Source organism: Musca autumnalis, unplaced genomic scaffold (assembly GCF_047663935.1).
Source record: "Musca autumnalis isolate F117 unplaced genomic scaffold, ASM4766393v1 scaffold_2, whole genome shotgun sequence".
In the NCBI taxonomy this organism is placed as follows: domain Eukaryota; kingdom Metazoa; phylum Arthropoda; class Insecta; order Diptera; family Muscidae; genus Musca; species Musca autumnalis.
This window is the reverse complement of record NW_027411755.1, coordinates 89,157,164-89,176,572: the sequence shown is the minus strand read 5'-3', so window position 1 is coordinate 89,176,572 and position 19,409 is coordinate 89,157,164. Positions and strand designations below refer to the sequence as shown.

Here is a 19,409-nt window from a genome sequence, read left to right as displayed (position 1 = left end):
TTTCATAAAATTTTGCTGGGATTATTTAAAACATGATTTTCGCAAGAAAAATACAAATTTCTCCAAAAATTATTGCGGTATATGAGTTAAGTTTATTTTCAGTCACAATTATGGCGGATCGTAATACAGAAACAGGCCATTGATATACATCATATATGCATACTAATTCTAAATGTAAATCCTTGTTTGTTATCACAGCAACAGGTCTTCGAGATAACGTTCAAATTCACACTCTCTGGATACTGGCTCTGTGTCATTATCTGCCTGTCTATTCCATACGTCGTCGGATTCTTCCAATACGTTTTCATTGAGTGCTGCATTATGGTCATCGTGACCATTTTCGCTCTCAGAAATTTTTCTCATCTCTTCACTACATTCATGACCGTCGTCATTTTCGCCGTTGTTATCCTCGTTAGCAATTGTATGTTTCATATTGGACTTCGACAATTTTTTGGTGACACGTTTCTTATCCTTTTCCATTTGACGTTCTGCATGCTTTAATCGCTTTACCTCGCGTTTCTTTGATGTATAATTCAAATGTTCAGAATGCTCTGGACAAAGTCTAAGTTTTATTAAAGCATTTTTATGCTCGCCATGTTCTTTATAACCAAAATTAACCTCCCAGCTACGCAAATTATCTTTTTCCAAACATTTTCGACTGCCACATTGAAATTGACCGATACCAGCCACAACTTCTGCTTCTGTACGCCATCGTAAAGCAATTTTATTCTCTTTGTATCTACTAAGATCTGCTATGCAATATTCCTTGAATAATTTATCATAATACCTCTTCACCAGTCGTACTTCCCATGACTGGTCCTCTTCTGGATGTTCTTCGTCATTCCACAGAAATCTATGATGTTCTCTTATCACATCGATGTCTCGTTTATGCTTCTTCTGTTCAGACGAATTTTTATTGTTTAATATAAATGTTTGTAATATGTAATTATGGCGTTCTTGATCGCTTAATGACTTCAAAGATATCGGAAACATATCTATCAATTATTTTATTTACAGTCTTTACCTAATTAACTGCGTGTTGCGTGTGCGTTCAAAAAAACAAAAACAAAATACATGTATTTGTTTTTGTTGTCACTTTGAAATACATGTATTTTGTTTTTGTATTTTTGAACGCACACGCAACACGCAGTTAATTAGGTAAAGGCTTACAATAAACAAATATCAGCTGTTGCGAACTTAAAAATAGTGTTGTGTAGTCGTGTTTTGTGTATTATTAGGTGTGTACGATAACTTTCCCAGCAAAAATTACTCAGTCAATTCCAGCAACCTCTCTCTCTGTGAATTTTACTCTCTCAAGCATGAAAAATTGCAGAAAGTTATCGAACAACAATTTGTAAAAACTTGCAAGGAATCAACGGTTTTGAAAAAGAAGAAGAAGAAAAGTTTTTGCATCAATTTGATGTTCTTGTTTTCCATGATTTTTTGATATTTTTCAGCTTTTGATGTTTAATTTTTTGATATTTCAATGTTTAATTTTGTTTTCGCCAAACAAGAATAAAAAATAAAACAAAACAAATGTTTTCAAATCAGCTGATCAGACTTGCAAATTTTTGCGGGACAAATTTTCCCAGCAAAAATTTGCAAGTTCTCAGTCACAAAACTCTCCAAAAATCTCTCCAAACTCGCTCTCATTTGCTGGATAATTTTGTTATCGAACAGCATTCAGCAATAATTTGTACGAATTTGTACAAATTATTGGGTTATCGTACACACCTATTATATATGTAGCTCACAAGCATGGTACAAATACACAGGTAGCCGCATCGGCAATTGTTGGTAACATAAGGTGTCAAAATTTGACATCAATTCAATGCAGTTGACACATTATGTTACCATCAGCTGGCATGATAATGCTACCTGTATTATTGTACCATGCTCACAAGTAAACTAGTTCAGTGCCACCATGCAGCAAAAAAAGGCAGGTTATATTCCTTAGTCCCGGTCCACACTAGAGTAAATTTCATTAAAAAATTTCATGAAATTAGGTGTTCCTAGGCCCAATTCCCCATTAGTCCCGGGCCACACTAAGAGTAATTTCACTGAAATTTTGACATGAAAGTAAGTCCCGGTCCACACTAGAGTGATTTCATTGAAAAAATTGCATGAAATTATGCGTCTCTAGATCGACCTCCATAGTAAAGTAAAAACATAAAATTGCTGTAATGAGTGATTCGATTTAAGAACACCTAATTTCCTGAAATTTTTTAATGAAATTCACGCTAGTGTGGACCGGGACTAAAAGAAAATGTAAAATAAAACGGTCTGTTTGTTTCATACAAATATTGCAACAAAGCTAAATTGCAAAACACATGAAACTTGAAATTATGCATTTTTCCAAAAAATGCAAAGTTTCATGTCAAAATTTCAATGAAATTACTCTAGTGTGGCCCGGCACTTACAGCAATTTCATGATTTTACTCTACTATGTCCCGGTCCACACTAGCGTGAATTTCATTAAAAAATTTCAGGAAATTAGGTGTTCTTAAATCGAATCCCTCATTACAGCAATTTTATGTTTTTACTTTACTATGGAGGTCGATCTAGAGACGCATAATTTCATGCAATTTTTTCAATGAAATCACTCTAGTGTGGACCGGGACTATGGAACACAATCCAGAGACTCATAATTTCATGTTAAAATTTCAGTGAAATTATTCTAGTGTGCGCCGGGACTTACTATGCGTTTAAGGTGCGAACAGAATGAGAAATTCATGCTTATCCAAGCCTGAATTTCTGTAAATGACTAAAGAAATCCAAGATCGCATTTGTATTAGGTAGTACTTGGCCTTTGTTCAATTACATGAAATTGAGCGTGAAGCAAGCAACAAAAGTCATTAGCCCTGTTCCAGAACTAAAAAGTTTTTACAATTTTTACCACTTTAAACATTTAGCGTTCCCGTACACAAAATTAATATGAAAATCGTTTACGACTTTTACAACTTTTACCACTTAGTAAAGTACGGGAACAGACCAATTGTGTTTGTACCTTTACCCTGCGTTTACACATGACAGGACAGTTGACTTGCCTCTGTGACGTGGCGTCCAGACAACTGAAAAACAGTTGTAAAAAAACGAATGAAAATCGTCGATTTCTTTTTGTTTTCCGTTCACGTATTTTGTTCTTGTTCATGTTCTTTTGTTTTCAACACATTTCAATTATTATCTCACTTATTTTTACAAAAATGCCAAAAATTTGTCTTCCCTACTGTCTGTGAAAAAATGATGGAGAGCTGGGAGACAGCCGACAAATGTATGTATGTGTTAGTAAATCAGGGTTGTATTTGCAAACTGTCTGTCTTATGTGAACGCCTAGTTACACCAGACAGTTTGTCTTCAAATACAACTTTGATATACAAACACATACACATATTTGTCGTTTGTCTACCAGCTGTTCTTTATTTTTTCCAAGGCATATTTATACAAGGCAGAAGTGATTCTTACTTTTTTTGTAAATTTAGTTTTCAAAATGTAATAGGGTCTCATTCATGAAATTTGAAATTTCGAAATTTGCTAAATACTGCTTTTCATCCGAAACGTGTAATAAAAATGCCCTACGATAGTTCTGAATGCTTTATATTTACATTTTGATTCAAATTTGTTCTATTTTACAGGATTTTCCAAATGTATTTATATTTTACTGATATAATTTTTGGAACGACCCTATTATTCAATATTTTCTGTGACGGTTACATGGTACAATAATACAGGTAGCATTATCATGCCAGCTGATGGTAACATAATGTGTCAACTGCATTGAATTGATGTCAAATTTTGACACCTTATGTTACCAACAATTGCCGATGCGGCTACCTGGGTATTTGTACCATGGACAGTTAGATTTCAATTAGTCCATATTTACATTAGGCAATTTTCCTTGCGGCAATTGTCAGTTTGTAGGTGAGAGAGGGTGTTGAGAGGCAATGGGTTACCATATGCATCACCCCTCTCCCCATCAAACTGACAATTGCCGCAAGGAAAATTGCCTAATGTAAATATGGACAAATAACAATGTTGTTTTAGTAAATTTGTTAGTTGTTGTAATCCATGCAGTTGAGTTCATGTATTGATTGTCAAAAACCCCAAACTTGCCTGTGTGACGTAGGCGTCCAGGCAACTGCAAAAACAGTTGCAAAATTATGAATGAAAATCATCGACTTATTTTCGTTTTCCGTTCAATTATTTTGTTTTTGTAGATATTCTTTTGTTTTCAGCACATTTGAATTATCATAGCACTTCTTTTTCGCAACAATGTCAAAAATTTGTTAACCCGACTGTCTTTGAAAAAATGATGGACAGCTGGGAGACAAACTACAAATATATGTATGTGTTAGTAAATCAGAGTTGTATTCGCAGACAGTCTGTCTTGTGTAAACGCCTAGTTACATAAATTTGCCTTGCTTTTTTCAAAGACAGTCGGGATAACAATTTTTTCACATTTTTGTGAAAAAGAAGTGACATGATAATTCAAATGTGCTGAAAACAAAAGAACATGAACAAAAACAACATATGTGAAGGGAAAACAAAAAGAAATCGACGATTTTCATTCATAACTTTACAACTGTTTTTGCAGTTGTCCATGGCGGAATAAGAAGGTGTTACATCGATAACAATAATCGGGCCATTTACCACACCAAACGTCAAAATATCGGATTACTGTAAATTGCTTGTTTACCTTTGTCTTGTGCCAGGCTATGAACATTTTCATGAAAATATTTTGAGCTTATGTGTAAGAAGGGAGAAAGGGAGCTCCTTCACCTCTCTCCTAAAAGCTAAAATATTTTCATGCGTTATTTTCAGTGTCTGGCATAAGACTTTTGTATGCAATTTTATTCACAATAATGCATTCTGACAACTAATAGCTGTGACTGGTTACCCTAAAATTTGTAACAATTTGTACCAATTGTTGCTGGAAGTCGTCTGTTAACACAAAAAACCAGCAAAAGAGAGCGATTCGAGAGAGACATTTTGACAGTTCTTTCATCGAGAGCTTGCAAATTCTTTCTGGACAAATTTCTTCTAGCAAGCTCTTCTTCTTCCTGAAAACAATCAATCAGCTGTTTTTAGTTTTTTGTTGATTTATGTTTGTGAACATTAAAAACAATTTTATTGTGGAAATAACATAGTCTAATTGTATTGTTTTATGGAGAACAAATTTGTAAAGTGGAAAAATACTTTTTTGTTTCATTTTCTTTTTTATTTTTAATCAAATACAACGTGTTTGCTTCCTTTGTTGGCGGACAAATTGTTCTGTTTTGGCAAGTCAGCTGATTGCTTGCTGGTTTTTGCTGTGAAGGTGTCTGTTTACTTTTTAAAATTTTCTAGCAAAAGAGAATAAAAACCCCTTACTCTCTGAGAAAGTTCTTGCTGGACAATTCTTGCTGGGAAAGTAACCAGACAGACTTAATGTGATAATCAGCTGTTTTTGCCGTTGAACCTGTATTATTCTGCCATGCAGTTGTCAATCAATACATTTATGGTATGGTATGCAAGAATCTACTAATTTTTACTATTTTTTCCGATAACATAAAGGAAAAATGTTATCGTGTGTTATATGTAAAGGACGAGCGTGTGTGTATACGTTTCCTCATTGTTATATCAAGGTGTCGGCGATATGACTGATTGACAAAAGTCTTATAATTTTTGCTCCAGCTCACTCAGCGGCTCACACTCGTTTACATACACAATAATTCTGTACCTAAATTCCATAAAACTATAAAAGAACAATGTTTGTTGTGCTATAAATTAAGATTATTGTTGTTGTTGGGTCCCGGATGTTATTGGGTACCCGTATGCCCTCCCTATGGATCCTACATTTGAATCCCCTATGGGCCTCATGTACTATGAGAGCCCCCAAAAGTTTTGCCTGACTGTCGTTTACCCCTTTTACTTTACCTTTCGTTTATTGAAATTAGCCTGACATGTTTATGTTTATCTTCAATTCATGACATACACGCGTTTATTGTATAAATCAATATAATTGGCATTATTCAATAACAATAATTCAATTATAATTAAATGTAAATATAATTACTAGCAATAATTCATGTTTAGAAAGGATGTATAAATTTGATTATAATCCAAAATGGATCTGTATAAATTTGAAAGGTAATCCGATTCAATTCGTACCATTGTGTACGACCAACAAATTATGTTACTATATTATATATTTCCTCAACCCTAACCGAGCTCGTGTAGGCTATGAGTTTGGTCATCAAGACCGCTTATAGACAATGAAAATCATAAAATTATTGACGGGATTATCGGGGTAACAATAGGGGGGGTGAAAATTCAATATTGAAAAATATAAACTTATTTACTAAGTTTATATAAAGAAAATAATTTGAGATCAATATTAAACTTATAGACTAAATTAATATTAAAATTTAGAAATATATAAAAGAAATTATAATTAGTCTATATACTTTTAGGCAAAATTATGATTAGAACACATAAACATGAGGATTAATTTATTAGAATGAAGTCTCATCAATTTATAGATAAATTCAAATTTCAATAACCAAAATCCCAAAATTATTTTAATATGCCTGAAAATAGGCTTCACTTTTTTGCGAATTGGCTTCTTATATAATGAATATAATTTCACAGCAACGAAATATTGTTATTGTGTTTTATACCAGATAAAACTTCATTCTCTAAATAAATATTCTAAATGAATATTGGACCTTATTATCTGAACCATTCACGATAAAACTAAATGGTTACGATAAATTTACGTCCTTCACTGGTTTTAATCTAGACTTACGTACAAGTTGGTTGAATTTCTATTTCTTCCCGTGGTGATGTTCTGGTGTTATTACTGATGACTACTCACAATTGCTGATGGTGAAAAGCTTTGGTGTGGATGAATTTGATGAGCGTAAACTGAATGCAAAAATGATGGTGAGGTTGAAAACTGGAACTGAAAATGGTGTTTTCCAAACTAATGATGACTGTTGGTTATGAATGGATGGCTATGGTGTATTTGACTTATGACGACAACAAACTGCTGGTGATGAAAATTGGTGAGGTGACTGATGGTAAAAGCTCAATTTAGACAAAGTTGAAATTGGAGGTCGATGAATTTTAACTATGGAGATTTCTATGGCTGCATACGCAATTTATTTCTTCTATTGCCAATGAAAACTATCACCACTATTGCCGTTTGTTAAACCTGAACTTGCGGATCACAAACAATACTTTACGGCTGGTGGACATCAATTCAAATTGGGCAAAAATACGATGATGGAAAATTCCAAATTGCAAACAAGAATGTGGCATCAAAACTCGAGTGTGCACACTAATCTTTAGCACATATTTCGTAGCTGCGAAAATCTTCGGTGGCTTTATGAAGCAGCAAAATGAAAATCACTATTTTGGGTGGGCAAAAGCTTTGTTCACTAAGTGAAGAACTAGGCGTTGACTTTTCTGCTTGTCGTTGCTTGCTTTTATTTTAATCAAAGGCGAAGAGTTTCTGTTTGATGGTGTTCGGCCTCATATGCAGCAAAAGCTGGATGATGGTAATTATTTTGTGTGCGTGTAGGTGCAAACACTTTTGGCTAGGTGGATATGCCAAAGTGATAGAATGTAAAGACAGCTGTTGCACTCATCAACAAATTTTCAGGTTAGGTGGAGAATCCCAAATAAAATTTTGTTTCTTGGAACAAGGTTGTGTGGTTTTGTTGATTAATGCAAATATATTGCATTAATTCGAATTATGTTTTTGCAATAATTAAACAAAGCAATCCGCTGAAGACGTGATTGTGTGGTGGCAAAAAAATTGACCGGCAACAACGTGCTTGTTTGCCAACGGAATTCTGGCGGGGAAAACTGACAAATATTTTAACAGCACACGGCGAATGCCTTGGGTACTTCGCCAATCAAAATAAATTTGCTGGAAGTCACTATTAATTCTTGGTCGAATTAATTTCTGCACAAATGGTTGGCTATTGCAAATCAATGAATGGTAGCCACACGTGTTGGACTATGCTGATAAGTGTACCCAGGTATCGCGCCACGCTGTTTTGGGTACCGTTAGCGGCAGATGATTCGTCTAGAAATAGAATAAATATATTCATCAATTTCTGGAAAAAATCCTTAAAATGCTTATTGCATTTTTTTAAGTGGTGATTGTTTCCCGTAGATTACCTTTTCTTTTGCGCCACACAATATTAAAAATAATTACTGAAAGTTGTGCTATAGTTATTGTACAGCACTTAAACTTTGACTTTTTTGCACACACGTGGAAAATTTGCAACTTGCAAATTTCTTTGTACGAACACTTGATGTTGCCGGTTGAACTTTTATTATTGCAATTGAGCTGCCGAAGTTGTTCGTCAGTTTCGTTCTCCTTTTTTCGTTAAATGGCAGAGCTGCCAACCGGCACATGCTAAAATGAACGAAAATTGGGATCAACCATATGATCAACATACAACTCTGTTTTAGGGTGACCCTTAAATGGTGACGGACAAAGCAGGGTGACATAACACGTGGTAAAAAATAGTAGCTTCTTGCAGGTTCTGGAACAGAGCATAACTCATGGTAGAACAATATAGGCTAAAAGCAATACTCAGCTGACTGACCTTGGCTGTAACGTTAGTGTCAAATTCGATACGACATTTTATATATTTATTCCTATGTTCGATGTATATTAGGGATATATATTTTTTGATGAAAAATATGTCATACAGAAAAAAAATTAATTCTCGTAAAGACTTCATATCAATAATATGTAAAGGCCTGCGTACATAAGCTGCCTTGCCTGCTTACCTTGCTTAGTTTCTGGACCGGAAGATCAGGAAGACCGACAATTTGGCAGCGCCTTCTTACGAAAGGGTGTCAAAGTTATTAACTGTCTGAACAAGAAGTCACGAGACTTTCTTGTTCGGACAGTTGAGAGCTTTGGCGCTCTGTGGGAAGGAGCTGATCTTGCGGCGGTCCCCCTAACTGATATTCCATCCAGGAAGGTTCTTTCAGCGTGGATTCCCCCACCTACTGTGGATAAGGAGCTCCTGCTGAAGATGCTTAGATTGCAAAATCCCAACCTCACTACATCGGGCTGGACTGTAATAAGTCTAGCACCCTGTAACGAGGATGGTGGTTTGGTTGCGAGAGAGCCGGTAGACCCCCTGGAGAGTTATATCTTAGAGAACGCGAGGGAAAACTGAATTTCGGTTCAGGATGGGTTCGGTTTCGACTGAGTCCACCCCACGAAACTCAGTAAGGGTAGGGAAGCGGCAAAGTCTGCGCATTTTGCAGATCAATCTGCATCATTGCAAAGCCGCCGCCGCTGAACTACTCTTGTCCCTCACGACCTCTGAAGTAGACATTGTCTTAGTCCAGGAGCCTTAGAGTAAGTTTACATTTACGAAATCCACTCGATTTCAAGTGTCAAATCCATTGCTTAAACGTCAAATGAAATCCAATCGATTTCAGATGAGTTTTCATTTGACGTATACGCAAAGGAATTGACAGTTGAAATCGAGTGGATTTCGTAAATGTAAACAAAGCATTATATCTATAAAAATAAGGTTTCTGGACTAAGCAATGCCAATTTCGACATCTTCCGAGGGGTCAAGGTGAGGACTTGTATAGTAGGTAAAAAGAGCTTAAATCTAATATTTTTATCTAATTACAGCAACGGTGACATGTGAACGGTTAGGCTGGAGCATGGTACGGGGATGGCCACACTGCTGTCATCTGTATACATGCCTTTTGAGGCCCCAGACCCACCAAACTTGGATGTCCGACGGTTGCTCGGTGACATGATGGGTACCTGTAACGTGATCCTGGGATGCGACGCAAACGCTCACCATTTCCAATGGGGCAGCAAGGACACCAACAAAAGGGGTGAGTCTATATTCGACTTTATTTTATCATATAATTTACGAATATGTAACAGGGGTAATGATCCAACCTTTAAAATTAGGGATAGGGAGGAGGTCATCGACCTAACCCTCACTAATCTAGATGACTCCGTCCTATGTAATTGGAGGGTATCTAAAGAATGTTCCTTCTCGGATCATATGAAGATATCCTTTGATGTCATTTTGGACGGGGGTCGCCAAATGCCTTATAGGAACCCGCGAAGAACAAACTGGGATAAGTACGCGGAACTAACGATTTCTCAACTGGCTCTTAACATTAAGGTGGAAACAGCTGAGGATCTTAATGGGACCGTAAAAAATCTTACAGACGTTCTTCTCCGTTGCCATAAGGAATCCTGCCCACTAACCTATCCTGGGAAGAAATCTCAGCCAGTGTGGTGGAACAAGGAACTTGGCGAGCTTAGAAAAACTACCAGGCGACTGTATAACAGGGCTCATGAGACTAAACTCGACATTGATTGGGACTCCTACAAGGTGAGTTTCAATAGATACAAGAGTGAGATCAAGCGAGCTAAGAAAAAATCTTGGGTGAATTTCTGTGAGTCAGTAGAAGGAGTCAACGATGCAGCTAGGTTTCGTAGGATACTTTCCAAGGACCCTAAATCCATTGGAAGCATAAAGAAGCAAGATGGTGCGTGGACTGACTCTGCTACCGAGACTCTTAACCTCCTGGCAGAGACCCACTTCCCAGGCTGTAAGGATGCGGACACCGTCAATAATGAATGTGACGACCTCCAAATTCAAGAGCCTAGGGATTTGGAAATAAGATTAAATGGGCTGTCAACACTTTCAAACCATATAAGTCACCTGGACCGGATGGTATAACGCCGGCGATGCTTCAATTTGCAGCGCCGCTTTTATATCAAATCCTGGAGGAGATCTATAGGGCGTGTTTGACTCTCTCATATGTACCGGGTCTGTAGAAAGAGGTAAAAGTTACTTACATTCCCAAAGCGGGAAAACCTAGTCACTCTGCACCAAAGGACTACAGACCCATTAGTTTATCATCCTTTCTCCTTAAGACTCTCGAGAGACTGATCGATCTGCAGATAAGGAGCCATGAAGACACCGTCTCTATAAGCAGCTCACAACACGCCTTTTTTAAAGGCAAACCTGTGGAGTCTGCCTTGCATGAGGTGGTTGGCTTCATTGAGAGGAATATGGAAAACTCAAACTTCACCTTGGCGGCCTTTCTGGACATAGAAGGAGCCTTTTTACAACGTAGAACTTGAGTCCATAAAACTCTCGCTTAAGAATGTTAAGTGAAAAGCAGAATTATAAACTCCAGCATTGGGGAGACAAAAATTAGGAAAACAGTAACTAGAGGCCCCCCAAGGAGGGGTGCTCTCACCGCTACTGTGGCTACTTGTTATAAACAATATTTTGACGGACCTGGACAATCAAGGTATAAAAGTTGTCGCCTATGCGGACGACGTTGTACTACTGATTTCCGGTAAGTTTCCGTCAACCATTTCGGAGCTTATGCAAGGAGCATTATCGACGCTGTCGCGCTGGGCAAGCGTAAGCTCGGCGTATTTGTACCACCAACATTGGATGGAGTGCAGCTTCAGCTCTCGCCCGAGGCAAAGTCCCTCGGCACTATCCTGGACTGTCAATTGCGATGGAACAGGAATACTGAGGAAAGGGCGAAGAAAGGATTGACTGCACTTTATTCATGTAAAAATTGGGGCCTAAGCCCATCGATTATATACTGGTTGTATAACACCGTGGTTAGACCCATTTTATCCTATGGTTCTCTTGTTTGGTGGCACTCACTGCGCCAAAAATCGACATCCGGTAGGCTCGACAAGGTACAAAGACCAGCCTCGATCCTCATAACTGGAGCCACAAGGAACACACCACAGGCTGCTCTGAACGCAATGCTGAACTTAAACTCGCTGAGTCTCAGCATTAAGTGTCAGGCAACTCGCAGTGCCCTACGGCTGCATGAACAGGATCTCTGGCGCAGTTGTGCCTATGGGCATGGTTGTATCCTGAGTGAATCAGGCATAAATGTGAACCAACGCGGAAAACTGAGCGACTATATATCACCAGTCCTGAGATTTGACGATATAGACGTCGTTATACCTAGTAGAGATGACTGGAACCGCAGTAACCCCCCTCTGGACGGTCTGGCTTTCTATACAGACGGTTCCAAGATGGAGGAAGGTACCGGGGCTGGCGTCTACTGCGAAATGCTATCTCTTGAGTACACCTACAGGCTAGACAGCAACTGTAGTGTCTTCCAGGCTGAAATCTTCGCGATTTGGAAGGCAGCGGAATTAATAAATAGTTTGGATGCAGAAATCTTTGAACCGGTGACTATCTTTGTGGATAGCCAAGCGGCTCTTAAAGCCATCAAATCCTGCAACATCAAATCCGATGTCGTCCTTAAGTGTAGATCAGCCTTGGGAACGCTAACAAACGGCGTCCGGCTATGCTGGGTACCAGGACACCGCGACTATCTGGATAATGAAAGAGCAGACGAATTAGCTAGGCGAGGATCGCAGTCCACAGACCTAGCTATCGCTGACTCTATCAAACCACCCATTTGTCATTTCTTTCAAAATATTAAAACGTTCTCTGACGAAAAAGCCAGTGAATTGTGGCATAATGAACCTAGGTGCATTGTGGCAAGATCCATATGGCCGTCTCTGTCAGTCAAAAGAACGAATTCTCTGCTGAATTCGAGTAAAGCTGAAGTTAGAGTAACGACGGGAGTCATTACTGGACACTGCTACATCAGGGCCAATACCAACAAATGGGATGAGGATGTTACTGACTACTGCAGACTCTTGGTCTGTTCCTTTACTTTAAAAAATGGTAACAGTGGCAAAAAATGGTAAAAGTGGTGAACTGGTCTCATATAAATTGTATGCTTGTTAAAAGTAAAGGAACACTTTACAGGTTAAAAATGGTAAAACATGGTAACCTCAGGCAGGTAAAGGAACAAAGCTTCTGTGAGGACGAGGAGGAGTTAGAGACGATCGAGCACATCCTGTGTCGTTGTCCAGCAATGGCTGGTAGACGGCATAGGTTAGTAGGTGCTCACTTTCCACCGTGTCTAACTTTCTACTCAACTGTGGAACCTGCTGTGATCTACAACATCATCAAAAATCTGAAGTGGCTGGGACAGCGCAACCTGAACGCGTAAATAAATTCAACTATTCTGGCTACCATTAAATAAATAAATTTTTTCTCCAACTCTAAAACTATTACTCCACTCTTTAACATTCTTGTAATCTATTCGTTCTTTCACTGCGCTAACAAATTTCTCTTTTTATTTTTTCCCCTATCCTCAACTTTTCCACCTCCTTTTTTCCTGCAGCTCTTTTCTACTGGATGATCACAATGGACCGGAAGGTCTCCGAGTGACGCAGTCACAATTAGTGGCTGCACATCCCCTAACCTAACCTACCTTGCTTACTTCTAATAAAAGAATAAAAAAGAAAAGGGCAACCCAGTTCGAAATTTCCTCGGCCTTCTTTATTCTTTTATTTTTATTATATCAAACATGAAGCAGGAAAGCAAGGCAATCAGACAGAGCAGCTTATGTACGCAGGCCTTAACCTCTTCCAAGTCCCAACAACGTGCCGCACACTGTAACACCTCTTATAGAAGCGGTACAACATTTTTTAATATTTGTGAAATTTTGTTAAACTTGAAAAATTAAAGCCCTAATAAACATTTGCTTTTTGATTTCAAAAACAAAATTTGAAACAGCTTCTCCTTTTTCAATGAATTTTTAGCGACCCCAAACATTTTTGCAAGAATTCTAATTTCTGCGACAAATTATCCATTTAGTGGAATGATGTGCATACTTTCGATTGAAAATGTAATGAATTTTCATTCATGTTTTTCAAAATATTCAATCAAATGTGAAAAAATATTAGTTTTATAAATTCCAATAATTTGTAGACATTTCCTAGTTTTGTTTACATGTACAATTGACACTAACATTACAAACAAAAACAAATTCCTATGTGGTTGTTGTTGAGTTGTACTTGTTGTAGTATTTACTCTACCTTCTTTGTTCTACCATGACATGAACTCAACTGTCATGTCATGTGTAAACGCAGGGTAAAGGCCTGGGTACATGAGCTACCTCGCCTCGTTGCCTTGCTTTCCAGCTTCATTTCTGACATAATAAAAGTAAAAGAATAAAGAAAGCCGAGCAAATTTCGATCTGGGCTGCCCTTTTTTATTCTTTTATCAGAAGCAAGCAAGGCAGCTTATGTACCTACGCCTTAAAGGAAGAAACACTATGAAATACGCCGCTTTATCACGCACTTTAATTAAAAAGAGTAAAGGTAAAGTACTACCTAATTCAAATTAATTAGGCAGCATTTGAATTAGGTAGAACTTGGCCTTTAATCTTTTACATGAAACTGAGCGTGAAAAAAGCGGCGTCATTCATTCTGTTCACACCTTAGCTGTGTTCCTTTACTTACCTGAGGTTACCATGTTTACCATTTGTTACCATTTTTAACCTGCAAAGCGTTCTTTACCCCGAAAAGTGGCAAAACTGTACGATAATTTCACAATGAAGAAAAAAAATAGACGAAAAACAGAAGAAAAAGTCGAACGCTGGCAAAACTAAATTAAAAACTGTGAAATAAAAGACGAAAATTGATTTTTTATGTTTCTTTTTGACATTGCTACCAGATCTACCATTTTTCCGTTCCTTTACTTTTCTGTTAAAAATGTTCATGAGAGAGCAATTTTGAGCAATTTTGACTCTTTTCTCTTTTACCACTCTTACCATTATATGGTCTGTTCCTTTACTTTTAAAAATGGTAACAGTGGCAAAAAATGGTAAAAGTGGTGAACTAGTCTCATATAAATTGTATGCTTTTTAAAGTAAAGGAACACTTTGCAGGTTAAAAATGGTAAGAAATGGTAACCTCAGGCACGTAAAGGAACAGAGCTATAAAGGTAAAGGAACAAAGCTTATAGTAGTAATGTGAAACGGGGAGTGGCACAGTGGAAAAAATACCGATCTAGCGCGACAAAAGTCAAAAAAATCACATACGCCAATTTAAAAACAAATATAGCAGTATTAATCTAAGGTGTCCACAGAATGCAACGGCATTTAAAATAATTTATTTTGCATCAGTCTAATAGTAAGTTTACGCAAAGGAATTGACAGTTGAAATCGAGTGGAGTTCGTAAATGTAAACCAAGCATAAGCGGAATAACGGACCATTTTTGGTTGACATTTTTTGAACTACATAGTTTTCATAATATAGTTTAGTAGTAAATTTATGATCGTCGCAAGCACTCTTCCTGCAAAGTAATATTAAAGCTTTACTGAATTTAACATTTCGCGAAGCAGGTGATTTAAAAAATGTTGAATATAAGATGTTATTTATTGCAACTCGGATTTTACACTTCAAACATGTGACATCCGATTTTTTTCCAAATTGTGCACTATGTTAAAGGTATTACTAAGGAATGTCGAGGGATGGATAGTTCTTAACCAATTTGTAAAATTTTAGCTGCAACAAACTGCAACATTTTATTTTATTACTATTTTTATTAATAGTATTTTGTATGTAAAAATGCTGAAATTAGGGCGGTACCTTTATATGGGGGCCATATTAATGCGTGTACCTGTGCCGAAAATTCTCCGTCAGAATATTTTATATGTACCACCAACGAAGACTAAATGTCAACTTTCAGCTATTTCGGTTGGATAATGTGGCTAAAACCTCAAAAATTACCGAAATCGGTGGTACCGGTCTATGGGGGCTATATGAAAACGTGGACCTATACCGAAAATGTTTATAGGAGTGTATGCATAACCCCCATGGAGACTAAATACCAAATCCTAGCCCTTTCGGTTGGATAATGTGGTAGAAATCTTTAAAATATCGAAAATCGATAGGTACCATTCTACGGTAAAAATACAAATTTACCAAATATATTAATAAATGAAGTAAAATTGTCAATTTATAGCTGTTCATATCGAATTTATGGGCAAACATGCAATAAAACATAGATTTGTACTTTTGGAATGCTAAATCGGTACATTTTTCCCATGGTACAATAATTCATAGGTAGGCCAGGTATGAGAATCGCCAAAAAATACAACCCTGTCGCTATGGCGTAAAACGTCAAAATCGGATGAGTATACAAAGAAGAAGAAGAACGAAATGTTGAAATGAAAACAAAACAGAGTTGAATTTTTTGATCAATAATAAATATCAACTCTGCATGTCAACACGGTTTTGACAGATTAAGCCATAACAAAAAAAATTGTAATCAGCTGTTAGCTGTGGCCTACCTAAGAATTATTGTACCATGATTTTTCCACTGTGCGTGGGGAACTCGATCTAAAAACGCAAACTTTTATGAAATTTTTCAATGAAATCGCTTTAGTGTGGACCGGGACTAAGAGCACACATTTTAATGAAATTAATTTCTTGAAACTACTCTAGTGTGCACCGGGACCTTTTAAATCCCCAACAATTAATTCAAAGAAAAAAATGGCAACGTTGCTGCAAAGCGAAAAGGAGAGAATCTCAAACAACCAATAAAAATGGGAGAAGACAAAATTCTTCTTAGATATCCCTGCTTCCATTATTTCTTCAGTTCAATTAGAAATTCCCTACGCTTGATACCGTTGAGTCGCTTGTTCCGTATTGTTGTTGGCGTTTTTAGTGCGCCGCTCTTTTTTGCATAGGCATTTTTTTGTTTTGAACTTACCCATTGAGAAAAAACTGAACCAAAACAAAAAAAAGAAAACACCAACACAACGAACGCAGCTGTTTTTCTAAATGTATGGTAAATACGTTAGAAAAAAACGCGAATGAGCTCTAAAAAGAACTACAATATTACAAAAAGTGCAAAGATATTCAGATATACCAAAAAGTTGAATTGATACAAATATTTTGCAATGGCTATAAAACGACATGAAATAAAAAACAAAATACTGCAACAGTACTTTGAAAGTTTTGAAATAAATCTTATCGGAAAATGTTGAATGTTCAATAATTCCCCGGCAGTGCAACTCACTCCTCTACCCAATTTATGTTTTTTTTTTATTTAATATATTTTTTGATGAATTGATAATTTGCAATGAAATGAACAACGCAGCAAAAAAGTAATTCATCTGTATGTTCTTGTGAGTGTGTGAGTGAAGAAAGAAATAATAAGGTTCTTCATGAATTGAATTTAAAGCAAACCAATTTAACATAAATACCACGTTCTTGTTGAGCGTTCCAGATTTGCGTCGCTCAATATAGAATCGTAAGATAGACTATCGTTATAATTTCAAAGAGCTGCGAAGAATTTTTATCCTTTTACATTAACAAATATCAGTGGTGCGATTCTCTAACTCATTTTGTCATAAGTCCAGTCAAGTCCTGGATCATGCTGATATCTACCACAGATAAGTCTTCGGGTCCTGGGTATAATAATATAAATTTCCTATTGCACAAGCCCATACTTCCCGAGATATGGGTCCATGATATTTCTTATACATATTTTTGCAGTCGACCAAGGCATAATAGTTATCATTGTAAAGCTCTAGAGCTCTGAACTAGCAGGTGTTGGAAAGACGTTTCATTTTTATAGAGAACATTTACTTGTCTTAAATTTCCTGACGAATGCTGGCCAACCACTTAAACCTCCAATTTTAAAATGAAATTTAACTGCGGGCTTTTCAATGATACAAATAGTGCATTGGTCGGCTGTAAAAATATGAGAAATGTCTTGGCATTTGCGGGGCGTTCAAAACCGTTTTTTTCTCAACAAAAGGGATTTTCGGTTTCGAAACTTTCAGCTTTTTCAAAAATCGTGTTTCTGTTATTATAATTTTTAAAAACTGGTTACCGGTTAAGGTGTTATCTCTAGTTGTGTAGACCAAAATAACTAATTTTTAACGAATTTTTCAAAGAAACTTCCAATATTTTTAAGTACTTTCTTTCACCTGAAAGAGCACATCTTGTACTACTTTTGGAATTTTTGTTGTTGAAAAATATGGCATAGTCTTGTGGTAAATGGCTACCTGTGAAACTCTTTTTTTGTAAAAGCGTTTTGCTTTGCCAACGATAGCTCGAAACCGGATGGGCCGATCTTCGTCTATTTTTGTGGATGTTTTAAGAACCTAATAATCTTCTCTTCAAGCGAAACAGAATTAAAAAAAATGTTTATTTTATTTATTTATTTATTTCAAATATTTATTATAATAAAAAATTACAATAAAATTATATAAAAAATAGCACTAGCATCTAAGGCTATCGGCTAAAATGTGGTTAAAATTGGTGTTGGATAAGATGTAGGATTACTAAATATATCTTACAATTATATTTTATGATGTAAATTCAAGAGTTTGAGAAAATTATATACATTAATAACATTGTCATGAGAAGGGATTGTTAGTGTATTCAATGGATTAGTTGACGAAAAGCACCTTGCCCTTAAAGTTTGCAACGATGGACAATCAATGATCAGATGATGGATAGATAGGCTACTGCTTTTACAATATTCGCATATAGGCGGAGATTCTTTTTTGATTAGATATGCATGTGTTAAATTGCAGTGTGAAAGTCGTAATCTCGTGTAACATTTGTTTTGGAAGATATTTGTAGTTGACGGTAATACCAATGGCTTCTTTTCAGGATTAATGATTTTGTAATTATGATTGTATTCTTCCCAATTTTTTTCAGCTACTTTATTAGTTAAGTTATTGGCAACTTTTATTATGTTCTTTTTTGTGGCTGGAATGAAAGTGTAGGTTGGAAAGAGCTGAGGGACAGATTTGGCAGCTAAATCTGCTTGTTCATTTCCATATATGCCGACATGACTAGGGATCCACATAAGTTTTACTTTTGATTTGATTTTTGACATTTCTTGTTGTATTGAGATTATGATTTCGTTTTTATTCCAGCAATTTTTGCACGATAAGAATACCGATTTGCTATCAGTGCAAATGAGGGTTTTGGTTCGTCGTGATTTTATAGAATCTATAGCTGTCAATACCGCTACGGCTTCAGCATCAAATATTGAAGAATGTTGTGGAAGAAGCCCATGTGATTGGATATTACCATTTTCTGTGACGACTGCAAAGGCTGAGTTGACATCTGTTTTCGAGCCATCTGTAAACAGAATTTCCCAACCATTTTGTTTATATTGATCAAAAATGTTTCTAGCTAGGGTCACGTAAACGATAGGATTTGTGTGGTTTTTAGAGTATCTTGTTATAGTATCCTCATAAAGATTATTATCCAAATTCCATGGTGGATAATTTTGGTTTGTAGGTTTGTGTGTTGGTAAGTTTAACTTACATGCAATTTTATAGATCTCACATAGGGTAGACTGGTGTTTTAACTCTGTTTTTCTTTTTTTCAGTAACGATAGCTCATAAGTCAGAATTCCAGATTGCGAGTTTACTACCTTGTGCGTTAAACGGGCTTTTAATTTATATGCATGTAGGGGGATTTTATCAAATCCTGCTTCAGCAAGTAAATTTATTATAGGTGTCGTCCTGTAAGCCCGAAG

General features: G+C 36.6%; 2 protein-coding genes and 1 long non-coding RNA gene across 25 annotated transcripts in view; 1 reads left to right on the top strand and 2 right to left on the bottom strand.

The window, feature by feature from the left end:
* Positions 1-57: 57 nt before the first annotated feature.
* On the bottom strand, positions 58-1,076 carry LOC141394211 (uncharacterized). Its single transcript, XM_073968216.1, has one exon. The coding sequence runs from the start codon at positions 991-993 to the stop codon at positions 193-195; it is 801 nt and encodes a 266-aa protein (XP_073824317.1). The 5' UTR covers positions 994-1,076; the 3' UTR covers positions 58-192.
* Positions 1,077-5,942: 4,866 nt separating this feature from the next.
* On the bottom strand, positions 5,943-8,503 carry LOC141394213 (uncharacterized). Its single transcript, XR_012410277.1, has 2 exons — positions 8,167-8,503; positions 5,943-8,071 (listed from the first exon to the last, which is right to left on the bottom strand). It is a non-coding gene; the product is annotated as an uncharacterized lncRNA (long non-coding RNA).
* Positions 8,504-16,497: 7,994 nt separating this feature from the next.
* The window catches only part of LOC141394209 (uncharacterized), a 108,112-nt gene continuing 105,200 nt past the window's right edge, over positions 16,498-19,409 (top strand). For 5 of the 23 annotated variants that reach the window (XM_073968198.1, XM_073968190.1, XM_073968192.1 and 2 more), the window contains exon 1: positions 16,500-16,686. The gene's annotated coding sequence lies outside the window, so the exon portion shown is untranslated. Of the gene's footprint in view, positions 16,692-17,002; positions 17,318-19,409 lie in introns of those variants that run through there. The other 18 variants (XM_073968208.1, XM_073968195.1, XM_073968193.1 and 15 more) reach the window with 11 other exon arrangements.